The sequence below is a fragment of the Egretta garzetta genome, unplaced genomic scaffold, assembly GCF_000687185.1.
Source record: "Egretta garzetta isolate BGI_Z169 unplaced genomic scaffold, ASM68718v1 scaffold72, whole genome shotgun sequence".
NCBI classification, from domain to species: domain Eukaryota; kingdom Metazoa; phylum Chordata; class Aves; order Pelecaniformes; family Ardeidae; genus Egretta; species Egretta garzetta.
Genome location: NW_009259032.1, coordinates 2,543,895 through 2,559,974, shown reverse-complemented (window position 1 = coordinate 2,559,974; position 16,080 = coordinate 2,543,895). Strand labels below are relative to the sequence as shown.

General features: G+C 43.1%; 1 protein-coding gene across 1 annotated transcript in view; it reads left to right on the top strand.

Annotated features, from left to right (window-relative positions):
* The window catches only part of BMPR1B (bone morphogenetic protein receptor type 1B), a 30,178-nt gene extending 14,367 nt beyond the window's left edge, over nt 1–15,811 (top strand). Inside the window, exons 4-10 of the mRNA XM_009634772.2 lie at nt 2,600–2,696; nt 3,499–3,637; nt 8,738–8,930; nt 9,362–9,659; nt 11,968–12,143; nt 13,211–13,341; nt 15,686–15,811. Of these exons, the coding sequence (XP_009633067.1) occupies nt 2,600–2,696; nt 3,499–3,637; nt 8,738–8,930; nt 9,362–9,659; nt 11,968–12,143; nt 13,211–13,341; nt 15,686–15,811 (1,160 nt within the window). The remainder of the gene's footprint in view (nt 1–2,599; nt 2,697–3,498; nt 3,638–8,737; nt 8,931–9,361; nt 9,660–11,967; nt 12,144–13,210; nt 13,342–15,685) is intronic.
* Nucleotides 15,812–16,080: the final 269 nt, after the last annotated feature.

The window sequence follows — 16,080 nt, the reverse complement described above, 5'->3', positions numbered from 1 at the left end:
CAGAGCAAACAGCTGCTGCTGGTACAAGAGTGGGGGCATGCTTTTAATCTTTTGTTGTCCACGTGCCAGCAGCTTTATGAAGTCCTCAAGTGAGCAAGCAAATGAAATTCTGCCAAAATGCTTTGAAAATGCAGGAAGGATTTGAAAGGTGAGACAACAGCCCACTTATTGTCAGTATTACCTCTCCGTACGATTCTGTGATTCTGTGATTCTGTGATTACCTCTCCACATACGTAGCCAAATAAATATAAAGACATGTGGAAATTATTCTCCTCTCCTGTGAGAGCCAGTTGCGTGCCCATGCTGCATGTAGTGAGCCGCTGCTAGGGCTGTGGTAGCTGGCTGCATCAGCATGGTGGACATCACCTCCTGCAAGAGCATAAGCATCGCTGCTGCCGTGGTCTGCGTCGGCTGCTCCCAGCATGGAGATCAAGGCATGTTCCTTTATGTCCTCTATGCTTTCTGTGCACTTGCTTCACATAATTGTGTTCGAGTACCAAAAAATTTTGCAGTGTTGGAGTCTGAAGCTTGTTTGAGAGCTACACAGCACTTCTAAAACGCCTTCTGGCCTCTGGGGAAATCAAACTGCATTTATTTAGTTTTCTGAATGGGAGAAGCCCATTAGAAACATTGAGGCACAGGGTTGGGATCATTTAAACCCTAAAAAATGATCGGAATTTGATTAAGGATTTTAGCATCTTCATCATCGTTCTCCGATATGTGCATACGTGGACACACACAGGCAGCATGAACAATACAGGTGCCTTACAAGTTCTGGTAGTGCAACGCTTTGTGTAAATGCGCAGGCGTCCGTGGCTTTCATGTCTATAGCCTACACATGTGTGAGCAAGATCTGAATTGCTCCCTCCGTGCCTGGCATCAGCCGTGGCTTATTCTGTGAAGCAGGAGAACCCTTGCTGCGGACAGACACACAGGCTTCTCCTAGGTAGAAAAGCCCACTGTAGGGTCTGCGTGCTCTCTTTGCCCTCTCCTCAGCCGATGGGCTGCGACATCTTAAGCTGTTACAAACCACGTGTTTTAGAGGGAGATGGCTGGCCGACATGGGCTGCTTACAGAGCATGAAACAGAGCCCTTAGCCCTGCCGAGCAGCCATCGCCTGCGCGAGAGGGGCCTGCATTCCCCCGTGGGCGCTCGGTTTCGGCTCGCAGCCCTCCTGGAGTGGCAGGCCAGGTAGAAATCTGCTGCGGCAGGGAGAATGATGGGCTGCAGTGTTTCCCTGATGGACATCGTGCCAGTGTCCCCTTTCAAAGGCATTGCCTGTGTCTTGAATGTTTACGTTGTTAATGCTCCCGGAGCAGGTAATGGCAGGCTAAAACATGACCAGTGTGATCAAAAGGTGTGTTAGCAGGTAATCTCTGTTTGTAGTGGAAAGGGGAAGGAAAGAAATAGTTCGGGGGCAAAAACAGAAGGGAGAAACTGGATCTTCAAAATAAAAGAGCCTGACAGTAAACCAAGAGTCCCTTAGGAATCTCCTTGTCTCATTACCCTTGTAAATCTGAAACGTAATAGCACCGTTCCAGGATGAGTCGGTACGGATAGATGTCTTGCATTTTGCAATGTGTTTGGCATTAGTGTGAACGATGCAAGGCAGCGAGGCTGGGAGAGCTTCAGAAAGCATAGTCCTCGTTTGCCTTATACCAGATAGTAACTTTGGGAGGGCGGTGTATGTATTTGCATGCTGAAATTCCATAATTTTGAGAGTTTGGTGGGTGGGGGAGGTTAAAGAAGAACAGTGCTAGGTTTCTTTGTTTTTCAGCAGAGGAGCGTGAGTCAGGCTCGCTTGCCTGAGTTGAGAATACAGATTTGGAGGTTAATGGTATACTTTAAAGAATATGAGGCTCCCACGCAAAGATTGACTGAAATGTTTTAATACTTTTTACATGATGGCATTTTCTACAAGTTATTTGACACATTTCATTTTCGAAGTGTTTCACCGAATAGCTGCTGGGAAGGATAGTTTTGCCCACCAGCATAGGAAGGAGTTGCTGGCACACAGGGCTGCTGTAGAGCGAATGGAAGAGAGAAGTCCTGCTCAGGTGTTTTAAAACAGGATCCAAGAGACAGATTATTCTGCAGTGATTGAAATATATTTTCAAGGCCTCTCATGACCTGCCTTCTTGGGGGTTGGATGGTCTGCTGTGTCTTCCCTCCTAGGATAAATGCAGTTATTAATTTTTTTTATATTAACTGCTCGATAGGATGCTACTTAATAACAGTGATCTAAGATAGAGGCAGAAATTTTTGTATGTCCTGGCTGATCACTTAGATTAAGACACAGGGCTATGGGTCTTAATTGATTTTTCATTCAGAGACAAGAGGGAATTGCAAATCAAGGCGATGTTTTGCCTGAGTGAGGGCTGAAGAATCAAATAGGCTTCTGGAGGTGCCAATTCTGCCCTGGTTGGTGAGGGTCAAAGAGGAAGCACACAAAATGCCAGGGGAATCCAGGACTTCAGTAGAAAAGAAAGGAAACAGTCTTGTGCTTGCTGCGTTTTTTAAGGCGTGTGTGTGTCTTTTGCTACTGATTTTGTACCACCTCCCTTTTTAAACTTCCCACCTTCCTTGTTTTTAACCCCAGACTTTGCTGAAGGAAACATTCACCATAAAGCCCTGCTGATCTCGGTGACTGTTTGCAGTATACTTCTGGTGCTGATCATCATATTCTGCTACTTCAGGTAAATAAGGAATACTTTACCAGCTTGTCAATGTTCCTCCCAACATTTATCTTTTTATAGACCTAGGAATTTTGAAAAAAATGCAGTGGACCTTAAGGAAAAGAAATGAGAAACTGATTTTATGATGAGGAAAAACATCTATTTTATTCATACTAGTCACAGGTATACCTGTGTGATGTATTTCCTGTAGCATCTTTAGTCCAACATCCTAAAAAGCCATTCAGGTAGAAACACAGATTATTGTTTACTGAGTCTAAGAAAGCCACAGGACAAATTTTACATAGAGTAAATAAACTTAAGGCTTCTTAATGTGTTTATGTGGTGAAGAACTGATCACAAAAAAAGAGAGGAATATGGGAATGTAAGTAAATATGTCTAGAATGTATAATCTACATACATTATGCTTAAATAATTTGTCACATTTTTTCAATAGTCCCAGATCTCATGTTCTGACCTCCTCTGGTTCCTAAAAGATCCACTGCAGTCAGTAAAATAAAACTGGGTATTTACTTGGCCTGTGCTTTAAACGTATTTAAGTTTCTGAAAGAAAAACATTTGGTTGCTTTGCAAACTTAGACCAGCTTGCATGGTCTGTGAGTTTTATACTTGGAGTTTTGATGTTGAAAGCAGTTGCTAAAAATAAAATAGAAAGTTTTGGGCAGTGAGTCTGGCATATTCATCAGGGAAGCAGAGGAAGCTGTGAGCCTATAAATGGACGCAAATGTGGCAGACGATGTGCATTATTCATTGCACGTGTGTTTGTTGTATTCAAAGCTAATTTCACTTCCATGTAAAACGGCAGATACAAACGCCAAGAGACGAGGCCCCGCTACAGCATCGGGCTGGAGCAGGATGAGACCTACATTCCCCCCGGAGAGTCCCTGAAGGATTTGATCGAGCAGTCCCAGAGCTCAGGGAGCGGCTCCGGGCTCCCTCTCCTGGTAAGGAAACAATATTATTTTAATGCAAGTTTAAAAGGCAAAAATGAGTAGAGAGAGAAGACAAAATGAGGCACAAGGAATTATATTTGTGTGTCCTCAGTTGTTGTAGGTTTTTTTTTTCCCTCTCCCAGATATGGCAAGGATCTAAGCTGGAGAACAGCTACTTTAGAAGCAGGAGACGTTTTTTCATGTAAACTAAGCCAAAAAGTTTAGGGTTTTTTTACCTCAGCTCATGTCTTATTTTAGATACCACAGGGTAAGTACAGGCTAACAGAGCTCACAGCAATTCATCAGGATTTACCCCAGCGTGCAGGACAGCAATCTGGCCCACCAATCTTATTTTCTTGCCCTTTATGTGCAACACACAATGGTGTTTCAAACACTGACACATCGTCTTTAAGTAAGGGGAACTATAATTCATCAAACCTGGAAGCTTTTTATGCACAGACGTCATTTTGCATTTAGAAGTCAAGAGCGAATTATTTTTCCTTGTAGCATGGCAATCTCGAAGGTTAAAGGCACAGGGATGGAGTTTATGATTATTTCTGAACTGACTCCAGGATGGCTGAGTCCCCTGGGCTCACCTGCTGAAAAGGCAGAAGTTTTACCTTCTGCTCACCAAGGGTTTTTGTTTCTGGGGGTCATCGTTGCTTTTTAGCACTGAAAAAAAAAAACCCCAAAAAGCCAGGTTACTTATAATACTGCCTCTGATAAAAAGAGTTAGATTTCATTTTCATTTTTCAGGGATGACATGTCCCTCCTGTCTTCCAGACCTACTAGTTCATAGTGATCCTATTACTGTAGATCTTGTCCAATTTCCAAGTACTACATACTATCTATCTGTGGGTTTTGCCCACACATATTTTTTTCTACATCTGAAAGAAGAAATAGAATGGGGAGGTTTATAATTCCTTAAAATGAAGAACAGGCGTGAGTGCTTGGTGAAAATCTGACTAAACTCAATTTGTTCTGGCAGGAATAAGTGGTTAGAGTCCCATTTAAATAAAGTGCTGACTTTTTAAAAAATACGATTTTCTGACAACTACCATAGCTATTGACAAAAAATGCCAAGCTGACAAGTGGGTGCTGTGACTGGTGCTGAGCATGGAAAGCCCACACTGATTTTTCTCTGTTGAGAGAAACTGCATCATTTAGGTCTAGGCTTTAAGAAAGTTCTATCCTATGCCATACCAGTGTCCCTCTAGCGGCCATGGAAAGGGAGGGATCGTGCTTGCAATTTAGGGCCGTTCCTCATGTTAGGGCCGTTCCAACTGATTTAATTGTGAGGGGTTCTTGCTTTGCTTTGTTTCTTTGCATAACCCCTGCCACGTCAAGGTCTGCGCTTGGTGCTCCTACCTGTTACAGTGACAGAAATAATTAGAACAAACACAGGGAACCTGGTGGTTCTTCTCTGAGAGGATACGTTTCCAGCAGCCCACATGGGTAGCAGGCGCCCTGGGGCATCTCGTAGCAGTGCGTGTCTCGATACTTCATCCCAGGATGCCCTTGAGACAAAAAAGCTGGAGCAACGCTGGTTGTGACCGTTTGTGCTTTATGCCTTCCGTGGTCCCAGTGAGCTGGTTGAAGATGGGATCTACGGTCTTACTGATGTCCCCAGGTCTGCTCTTGTGGTGGACAGAAAAACTTAACTTCTGCTAATTAACCACTGTCATGGCTGAGGTGGCATCCCAACTGGGTCGTGGCTCAGTGGCTCTCAGAGCTGTGCTGGTGCTCTTTGCCTACAAAAATGCGTACTTTTTTTTCCCAGACTTTCCCTTTAAGTAGTGATTTTCTGTGGAAGAGAAGAAAAATGAGAGCTATAATGAATCTTGCACTTGGTAATAGATGTTTGCTGCATTTCCCAGACAGCTACAACCACTGCAGGCTCACTAGAAATGCACAGATTAATACCTCTGGGCCCATGCCCGAAACAAGTATATAGAAAGTGCCTGGCGATAACACTTTGGACTTTATTGTGGAAGAGTTTGTTTTTAACTATTATTTCTTATGAAAAGAGTGAAACATCCAAAGTTATTATTTCAGGAAAGTAAGCCCCAAGTTTATTACAAAATGTCATTTTATGCTAAACAGTAATGGTTTCCTTCCATGCAGAACATTTATTCTAATGGGTACAAATTTTATACCAAAAGCAAGCATTAACCAAAATTTTATTGATACTTCGACATTCAGCAAGCGTTCTTTCTCCTGACTTGTTCGTACCTCTGGCAGGAAAGTTTGCTGCAGGTCAAATGCTGCCAATCAAATTTTAAACCAAGAAAAAAATCACAGTAAGTTGTAAATAAAGGCTTTGAGCCAACAAACTGGGGTGCACGATCAAGTCTGTGCAAGCCAGGAGAGCCCTATTGGCCTTGACAGAGCAAGAAGTGTAGACAAAGCTGTTGCCCCCATGAATCTGCATGCAAAATTGGTGAAGGAGATTACACCTTTATTTCAGTGGTCTGTATGAAGAGTGTGCTGAATTATAGTTTGGTCTCTTATATTTTCACGTATTTTTTCCTAATTCCTTTTCCAATGAATCTTGCTTTTCAAGGGACTGCATCGCAGCCATCGGTATGAAGTGCTCTGTTCAAAATATTGACATTACAAAAGGCTGGTTCGTCTGAATTTCATCTGCAGTAGCTGAACGCATTTAGCTGAACATCAGAAAAATAGAATGCAGAAAGTAGAAATAGTTGGTAATTGGACTGATTCCAGTCAGGGAGAGGAAACAAAGGTCCATGTAGCCCTACCTGGCTGCTCACAGAGCTCAAGCACAAAATATACAGATTTGAAAAGAAATAAAAAAAAAATGAACCCCACTCCCCCACTCAGTGTAAATAATTCACATGAACATGTCATTCAGCATGCTTATAAAATCAGTTCGCCCAACAATTTTGATTAACCAATTTGTTTCAGAAATCTTAATCAGTTTATGATTCAAGAAAGGGCTGGATTCCTTAAAATAAAATAAATTGTTCATGGGAAATTGCTTGACCCTTTCTAGCAAGAGGAAACCAGGTTAAGGCCCTTCACATAGTATTCTGCCGCCTGAAAACCCATAACAGAAATGTGTTTTTCATTTTCGTAATGTAATTTAATAAGGAACTTTTCATCATTAAGTATTGTAATTCCATGTACTTTATGATACCATTACATATATTTACAGAAATTAAGTTATTTGATATAACTACATTATTGTTCAGGATGCATTTTTAAAATGGGCAAAATAGAAAGCAACAATGCTAAAATGACATTACAAAATGCTACAGCAAAATTCCAATGTAATATAACTGTTGTTCAATCACTATATGAGAGTATAAAGGAGAATAAATCAATTTAAAAAATTAAGGCTAATCTCTGTTCTTGGATTTCACTGATGTTAATCAAAAATAATGGCACTGAAGCCACCATCTTGGAACTCTAATAATACATTGCAGGGCTGAAAAAATGGAATTCTGTTTAAATGACAGAAGAAGAAACCTGGGACTTTTGCAATAGCTTTGCCTAAATGCCGCTGTATGTTTTTCTTCTTTAAATTGTCTAATATGAAAACCAATAATTTATTTACAAAATAAATTATAATAGACCTTACCTAATAGGTTTTGAGTTTGCCTGTGGATGTGTGTTCATGCTGCATGCAATGCCCTGCATTGCGAAGCTGGTAGTTTCCATTGGACCTCCCAGGGAGAACAAAGGAAGCAAATGATTTTAAAATGAAGTTTTGATCATTTCTGTCAGCCAAGATTGAAAAAATGCTTGGGATTACATGAAATGCATGTGATTTCATAGGGATTCAGACAGTGCACACTTGCTGCAATAAACTGCTTGAATTTTGTACCTGGACAGTGGCAAAACGAAGAGACCTCGAATTTGCACTTGGCCCGGTTTTGCCAATTGCTTGGGCCAGATCAAAACCTCCTTGCATTGGAGGTTATAAAGTTATTTTCTTTCAAAATCTTGTAAAATCCTACCAAACCAAAAAATCCTGAGCTGTGGATTGCACTGGCGATACTGAAGCACAAGAGGGTGACATGTCAATCTCCCGTTATACCAGGGTGAGGCTGAGTCAACCGTGAACACCAGCGGGTTGTGTTGCAGCATCTACTTGAGTTTTTATTTCTGAACTTGTAGAAATATGCGATCCATGGACGTGCTCCAATCCTATGAGAGTATATTAGTCTCCATTTGTCCCAGACTTTTTGTAGTCATAAAAGCTTGTTAAATGTAGAATCAGTCCATCTGCTACATGGGGTCTGCCATCCTTACGGAGGGTGTCTGCAGCGCTGCCGACAACATTGATCTTGCGCTACCACATCAGTTCTCAGTACAGCCATCGACAAAGCTGGTATGGACACCGGGAAGGGCAGATCCAAAGCTGTGCTTCCGTGTCTTTGGAAAAAAAAGAATTCTTACTTTTTCTTACTATGTAATGATGATTATTAAAATTAACGTAGGCATGTGGGTTCTAACTGTGTAAGCAGTGCTTGAGGTTCCTAACACCAAATTTATATTTTGAAATTATTAGGCATGGGATTTTCAAGGAAGCTGATAGCGAGCTGCTCTCGGTATTTTTGCTGGGTTTGGAGCACAGATATGCTTTTGGCTCTTGTGAGCCCTTGAGTCTCAACAGTGTTGAGTACGTAACAAACATCCCCGTTTAATTAAAAATGTGTGACCTACCCCTTTGGAATTTGGGTTGGGTTGGGGTGGCTGTGAGTGTTTTCTGTCAAAGCTTTTCCAAAAATAAGAACAAACTTTCCAGAAAGTGGCGACCTCCCATAGGAAAATAAAAATTTCAAGGTTAGTTAGTAGTCAAATGTTTCCTTCACACAGACCGATTTACTTTTTGAGAGGCCATGGTGCATTTTGGGAAAATGTCTGAAAAGGCTTCTTCACAGTGGCAGCAATAGCCAGCACTGCGTCGTGGGGGAAACGGGGAGCATCCGCGTTGCGGAGCTTTCCTGAAATCCACATGGCAACAGCTGCAGTATTCCCCTTTCCACTGGGCTTGCTGCACGGGATGGAGACACAGGAGGAGGGAGGTGAATGCAGAAGGTTTCTATGGAGCAAGGTGTAACCGCCCCTCTCGGCATTTCACAGGTCCAAAGGACCATTGCAAAACAGATTCAGATGGTAAAGCAGATTGGAAAAGGTCGCTATGGAGAAGTCTGGATGGGAAAGTGGCGTGGCGAAAAGGTAGCCGTGAAAGTGTTTTTTACCACGGAGGAGGCCAGCTGGTTCAGAGAAACAGAAATCTACCAGACTGTCCTGATGAGGCATGAAAATATTCTCGGTGAGTGAAATGAAAGAGAATTATTCGGTAGTGTACAGGTTTCTTAAGTTTAATAATTTTGCATTTGCTGTTGTCTGATGCCCTTTCCTATCTGCTTTGTTACCTGCTGTGCTCTGCATTAGCCTCCCAGGACTTTTCAAAAGATGTTTCAAGGATTACCGAAACAGAAATAAAAGTTAAAAGATAGTGCGGTTTTGGGGGCTGTTCTTCCAAAATCCACACGTCTGTTTCTGCCACTTGTATTTCCATATCTGGGCTTTCTGAAAATATGTTGAAGGCTAGAGGTGAGGAATAGTTGCATGGAAGTGAGATGAAAGAAATTAAATCTGTTATTAAAGTAAAACTGTTGAAGTGGCTGACATTCCAGGGTTCTGAGCAGTCCAAAAAAGCCCTGAGAAGTATTCATTTGAAAATCATCTCTTTTTTTGCAGGATTCATTGCCGCAGACATTAAAGGTACAGGGTCTTGGACCCAGCTGTATCTCATCACCGACTACCATGAGAACGGCTCACTTTATGATTATCTAAAGTCTACTACCTTGGACACAAAAGCCATGCTAAAACTGGCTTACTCCTCCGTCAGTGGCTTGTGCCACCTGCACACCGAGATCTTCAGTACTCAAGGCAAACCCGCTATTGCCCATCGCGACCTAAAAAGTAAGAATATCCTGGTGAAGAAGAACGGCACCTGCTGCATAGCAGATTTGGGCTTGGCTGTTAAATTTATCAGGTGAGTAGAAGTGAGGAGGGGGAGGGAAAGTTGATAAATCAGATGCAAACGCTGGTTTAGTGGTTGATTGAGCAACGTGTAAGCACTGTGTATGTGCATACCCTTCACACGGTGCTCGTCTGTGTGCGAGGTGGGGCTACCTGCGTGGATGAGGCTGTCGCACAAACACGTCATGCAGGTGTGTAAATAGTGGCTTTTTAATTACTGAGTGCATTAGTTGCATTTGCATCAAGGTTCACTTTTCATCACTTCGCCCTCGATAGCAACCTGAGTATTGCTACCACATGCTAAAAGGACATAGCACTGACAGGTTGAAGTCATGTTGGTAAACTTGTCACCGAAGCTTTCAGCTTGTCTGATCCCAAGATAATTCGCTCGCAACTTCTACAGAATAATACTAATCATTTGCACAAGTTACTAATTGGGATTTATGGAAAAGCACCCCATTTGGGCTGCCTTTTTTTTCATTTCCTACAAATCAAATTGCCGAAGTGCAGATTTGATTTTTGAAATGGCTTTTAAATTTGATTTTAAAAAAATGGTTGTGTGTTTAAACAACTTAGAGCAGACGGGTAGGACTTACTCACTCCTGGGATTCATAAAGAAGTCATCGCTGTCTGACAGCTCCATTCAAACGGAGTTTCAGCTCCCAGCACTGGTCCTGGTGGTGGAGATGCATGTTATGAAGTCTCTGATTTTTCTGCGCACAGAAACGTGGCCGTAGACTGAAGGTTTCCATTTCAGAGGTCAGCTTTGAAACTGTGGGCTCCCTGAAGTATCAAAAAAAAAAAAATAATAATTCTGTACAAATCTTGAATTGAAATTATTCAGAGTGTGCGGAAAGGCAGTTTTTATGTGCTCTTCTCACCATTCACTTACCTACCAGGTTTCTTGGTGAGGCTTTTCCTTTACAAACCTGACCTTTCTTTAGGAGATGCAAAAGGAATATTTTTACTTTGAGGAACAGGGGCCTAGAAAACAACAACCTGGAAATAAACTATTTGCTATAAAAGTTTCGGGGAAGAAATTTGCCCTTTGCAGGTACACCTTGCCTGACAAGTACAGGGCAGCACACTGCTTAGGTATGAACCGAGAAGAACTAGGAGCTACCCAGTGTTGCTATAAAAGAAGTGAAATACATATTTGTCACAGTCCAAATGGAATTTACGTTACATACTCGGCTTGGTTTCATACTGAACCCTTCCTTAGACAGCATTTCTCAGGCAATGACCAGGAACAGAAAAAAGTAGTTGGAAGGGGGGTGCTCTGCCAAAGCCAATGAGTTTAGTGAAGTTCTCTGCAATTCTCATTCATTCGAAATATTGCAAGACGGTGCAGGTCACTGGATTTATGTAACGCTCTTGGAGGTATACAGAAATGCCACCAGCATATGTATGATTTAATGCCTGTGTAGGTGACTGGTTGTACCTCAGGCTCAGCTTTTTTGTTATTTTCATAACTGTAGGTGAGAAAAAATTGTTGTAGGTAAAGAAGATTACAGAAGAAGTTCTATAATTATTCTGTGAGATTTTGTTGTGTCCATCACATTTGAAATGTGTACTTTTTGATGGTCGGGAAAGGGAAACAGACCTTTTTAAGTAAACCACGATATGTGCCATGTATTAAACTTTTAAGAACATTAAAACTGATACAGCTGAATCTGAGTTAATAAGGAGAAAAAAAAATAAATCCAGTCACATAATTAATGGGAATTTGCTTCCCGTTAGATATCCATTGCCTCTTCTGGTCAATGTGTGAGGCGTGACACATTTGGTTAGATTTTTTTACACATTTATGTCTGTTTGTCTACACATCTTGATGCATAAAGGTTGGGAGAGATCAAACATAATGCGTGCATAAAAAATAGTTAGACTTGTCTTCCTTTCAGATCTGATTTGCTACAGCCAAGTGATACTGCCCCAGCTATTTAGTGTCCTCCATTAATTGCTAAGACTAAAGCATTAGGTGGTGGAGTATGTTAAAAAAACAGCATTTAATGAAGATTTGATTGTTATCACCAGCATTAGAGCGCAGGCTAATGCTAATGAAATCTCACAAATGTTGCAGCATCCCTCCGTTGTAGTTCTGCATTTGAATGCTTAACATAGCCTCAGGCGGGTCAGCCTTTTAAGGAGGGCTAAGAAGCTTTTCTTGTAAAAATTGTTCCATTAAGATTACGCATTACTTTTGACCTTGTTTGAGAGTGGATGTGGTGTGAATTTACTACTTCTGCCATCTAAATTACTTGCTTTTCCAGCCACTTTATTGCATGTTTGATGCCCTTTTTTTCCCCTTCTTTTTCTTTTAGTGATACAAATGAGGTAGACATACCTCCCAATACCCGTGTAGGAACAAAACGCTATATGCCTCCTGAGGTGCTGGATGAAAGCTTGAACAGAAATCACTTTCAGTCGTACATCATGGCTGATATGTACAGTTTTGGACTCATCCTTTGGGAGATAGCAAGGAGATGTGTTTCAGGAGGTAAAGAGCTGGGAGATTGCTTTTAATTGTGTCAGTGAACCCCATTTGTAACCTAAATCTTCCATCACATCCTTTTCTCTGGGTAATTGTTTCTACTGTAATAAACAAATGTGGATAAACCATACAGGTAACTCTCCTAATATCTGTTCTCCTGTTGAAACTTATTTTAAAGCATCAGTCAGTGCTATTTCAGCAGCAAAGATTGAGACTGTATTTCAATGGCTTGTTTGAAGGGAGCGGATGCCTGCAATGAAGAAGGAGTATGGAACTCATCTGGGGGCCTTTTCCAATGGCAACACATTTTTGCTGGACTGGGGGCATTCAGCTGTTTTAGCAGAAAGAAAACAGTGGTTTCTTTGTTTTGATAGAGTGAAATAGGAGGAGGAAAAGGAGGACAAACAATTTGGGGGTATGCTGTGCCACTATTTAAAGTAAATAATCTGTTTAAAAGACAAGTAAAAAAAAAAAAAAAAAAAAAAAAAAAGCAGAGGGAAGGAGCACTTACTACATCGTTGTCATACCAGTGCTGGGCCTCATTTCCTTCTCACACCAGGCATTCAAGCGTGAGGACAAGCAAAGCTAATGCAGTGGCAGCCAGCTGCAGGCTCAGGGTGTAGATCCATCCCTGCATGCGTAGGCTATGTGTGCTTCCTGCACGTAGAGCTCAGCGTAGTACAGAAGTGATGGGTGTTATTACTTCCATTTTGGCACTGAGGAAAGTTAAACGCAGAGAAATTACTTGGCAGCAGTACGTGCCAGATTGGTGGCAAGTAAGAGTAGAGCATGTCTCTCTTGGGTCTACGCTACCTCCACCAGACTTTATGGGTCTTTAAAGCCTGCAGTCATGTGCTGAATGCTTGCTCCATGGTGGTACCTGGCCAGTCTTTGCATGGCAATGGTGACATTGGAATTTGACTGTGGAATAAACTTTTAGGGCAGGGAAGTCCTTTAAAGGAGAAATACATCTAACTGTTAAACAGTATGGTCAATTTGTTGTAAAATGAGAGGGGAAGAGGGTAGTGGATGATGTCTTCTGCAAGTGACGGGCAACTAATGGCTTCTTTCAGGAATAGTTGAGGAATACCAGCTTCCGTACCACGACCTTGTGCCCAGTGACCCCTCGTACGAGGACATGCGGGAGATTGTGTGCATCAAGAGACTACGCCCTTCATTTCCCAACAGGTGGAGCAGTGATGAGGTATCGTTCCTCTTCAAATGCAGCCCGTGCTTTTAATCAGAGCGAGTGAGTGAGGTTGACCCAATTCTGCATCATTTTGAGTGAGGAGGAGGTTCACCACTGGTGCCAGCACCAGTCATGGTGTAACAGGGCTCTGGAAGGGGCGTGACCTTCTCAGGTATCCCCACTGAAGGTTTCAGAGCCCCAAGGGCCCCAGGGCCTACAATGTTTGCAAGTGGGTTCATCGTGTGCTGTCTACCAGATCCCACAGCGACAGCAGGCTATGCTCAGACCTTCTTAGCCTCTCTGTTTTCCTCTTGCACTCATTTTGCTTTCTGCTCCCGGCACTAAAAGCATTAAATCAGAGGCTAGCCAAAAATTTGGAAAGAGAAATTGTTTTGTGGTGTGTAGTGCAGTGGCGGCATACTTGGTGTACTGGCAGCTACTTCAGTGTATACTGATGTGTGGGCTGTAATTCCAACCTTATTCCTTTTTTTTTTTTTAAAGAAGGAAATACCTCCTGTCTCTTTGAAATAAAATGAGCATACAGCTTTTCTGTGATCACAGCTGTGCTAGGCTTGGAAACATGATTTTACGTGAACCTGAGCACGAGATGCTAAATTTTGCTCTTATGGTATCAATGTGCAATAGTACTGACCCCGGTAGCTGGGCAGCACCAAGGGGCACCGGTTGTTCACCCCTTTACATCTTATGGAATACAGTCCCCAGCTGTATTCCTGTACCTCTCTGCGTTTTAGCAAAGAGGGCTATGGATGCGGCCTTTCAGAGGAGACGTAGGATCCAGAAAATGCTTTCCAGAATAAAACGAGGAGGTGAGAGGGCTGGGGGAGAAACTGAACTCTCCCTGCTGAGCATCTCTAATAAAGCAAAGTTGTTCTCGTGGGATCAGAGACAAACAGTTGAGGTACTGCAGGCAAACCTGCCGACTGCTCTGGAGATGCTATGGAAGAGGGGTCGTTAATCATATTAATTGGTACAGTTTAATGCTGTAAAGTTTTCTACAGTCACAGAAGACAGCTGCCATTTGGGAATAGCAGTGTGTATATGAATATTCTGCAGGTAGATGAAAGATTTAGGGGGCATGGGATGTAGGCAATTTGGGAATGTGAGGGAAAAATAAAACAACCTCCCTGGGAGGCTTGAGGACCTATGCAACAGCCAGTGTGGGAAGATATCCCTGAGACTCACCCGCCTCGTACTCTCCTTGGCCAAATCCCTCTGAGCCTTCAGACTGGGGGTGGAAACACTGGAAGAAGCGCTGTTAGTCCCCTTCCATCCTGGGAAGGGCTTTTGTGCAGTGGCACGCAGCGTGCGTTTGGTGGGCTACCACACTTACCGGGGACTGGGGAGGCTTGTTGAAATAGCTGTTCTTAATGAACTGATTGGCGTCATTGGCAATCCTGCTTCAGGCATTCTAGCAATGAGAGGCAAACTTGTTAGGGCATAAAGGCTTGTGTATCGCCAAAAGGCGTTTATAAAAATCTGTCTTAATCTGAAATGTAGTAGGCTGGTCTGGGCACTGCTGGTGGTGTTTATGCTTAATGCCCTTCAGGGTCTGCACTGCTTCTGGGCCAGGAGCCTCAAGAATGGAGAGCAAGTTGGATGAGATGGAAAACTTCTCTTCTTCTATTGTAGCAAGCAAATCTTCAGGCAGTGTTAAATCCATAGGCTGACAGAGTGGTCACGCAGCTGTGGTGGTTTACATGATGCTTTATGTTAGGAAGAAGGCAGTAGATGCAGAGCAGGGGCGCATGCTCCTTTTCCAGGATGGCAAAGGCAATGCTGAGTGCTGTCAGCAAGAGAGTTGTTGCTGGGAGCCGGAGGAGGGTCTGGCTGTGTTTCGGAAGCGAGGAGGGGATGGAGCGGGACAGGGCAGAGCCAAGCTGGGCGCTCGCAGGCGACTTCCCTGTGGGGGCAGCTGGGCAGGAGCTGTGGGCACTGGGCTGTGCCCCAGGGGGCCGGTCACTGGCTGAGGAAAACAAATTCCACTGAATTTGTCCAGCAAAGGGCTCGCTGTACAGAGCCAAGCTTGTGCGGGTCAGGCTGTGCGGGTTTGGGGAAGGGGAAATAGGAAAAGCGCTTTTGTGGGGTGTACAGCCAAGTCTAGAGTATAACTTGTCATAAATTATGAGAGGAATCACCGTGTTTGGAGAACTGTCCTTAATATGCAGAAAAAAAAATAGCTCTTGAAAAGCAATACCAGCCAGCATGTTGTCTTTTTCTTTTTTTTTTTTTTTGGCTGCCCTTAGAAGACATTTCCCTTCAGTTTTTCGGCATTCTCACCAACTGTGGTGTCCTATTGCACTGACCCAGGTGGGGCTTTCTCTCCTGTTTCTCTCTGCAGTGCCTACGGCAGATGGGGAAGCTGATGATGGAGTGCTGGGCTCACAACCCCGCCTCCCGGCTCACAGCCCTGCGGGTCAAGAAAACACTTGCCAAAATGTCAGAGTCGCAGGACATTAAACTCTGACTCGGCCAGAGGCAGCTCTCGTGAAGGCCCACGGGAACGGACTTTCTCGTGCAGGCAGAAGTCCTGGAGAGGTATCGAAAGTCTTGGCTAATGAGTACCTTGAACGCAGTCATGCTTAAGAGCAGCTGTAAGTTTGTTTGACAGCTTTTGAGGAGACTATCCTTTGCAAACATCGGCTGAATTTTGACATGCGAGATTGGAAGAAGCTTGTCTGCCCTTGTTTACACAGGGAAATACAGTTTCAGTAACTGGTTTAAGATTATGCATGT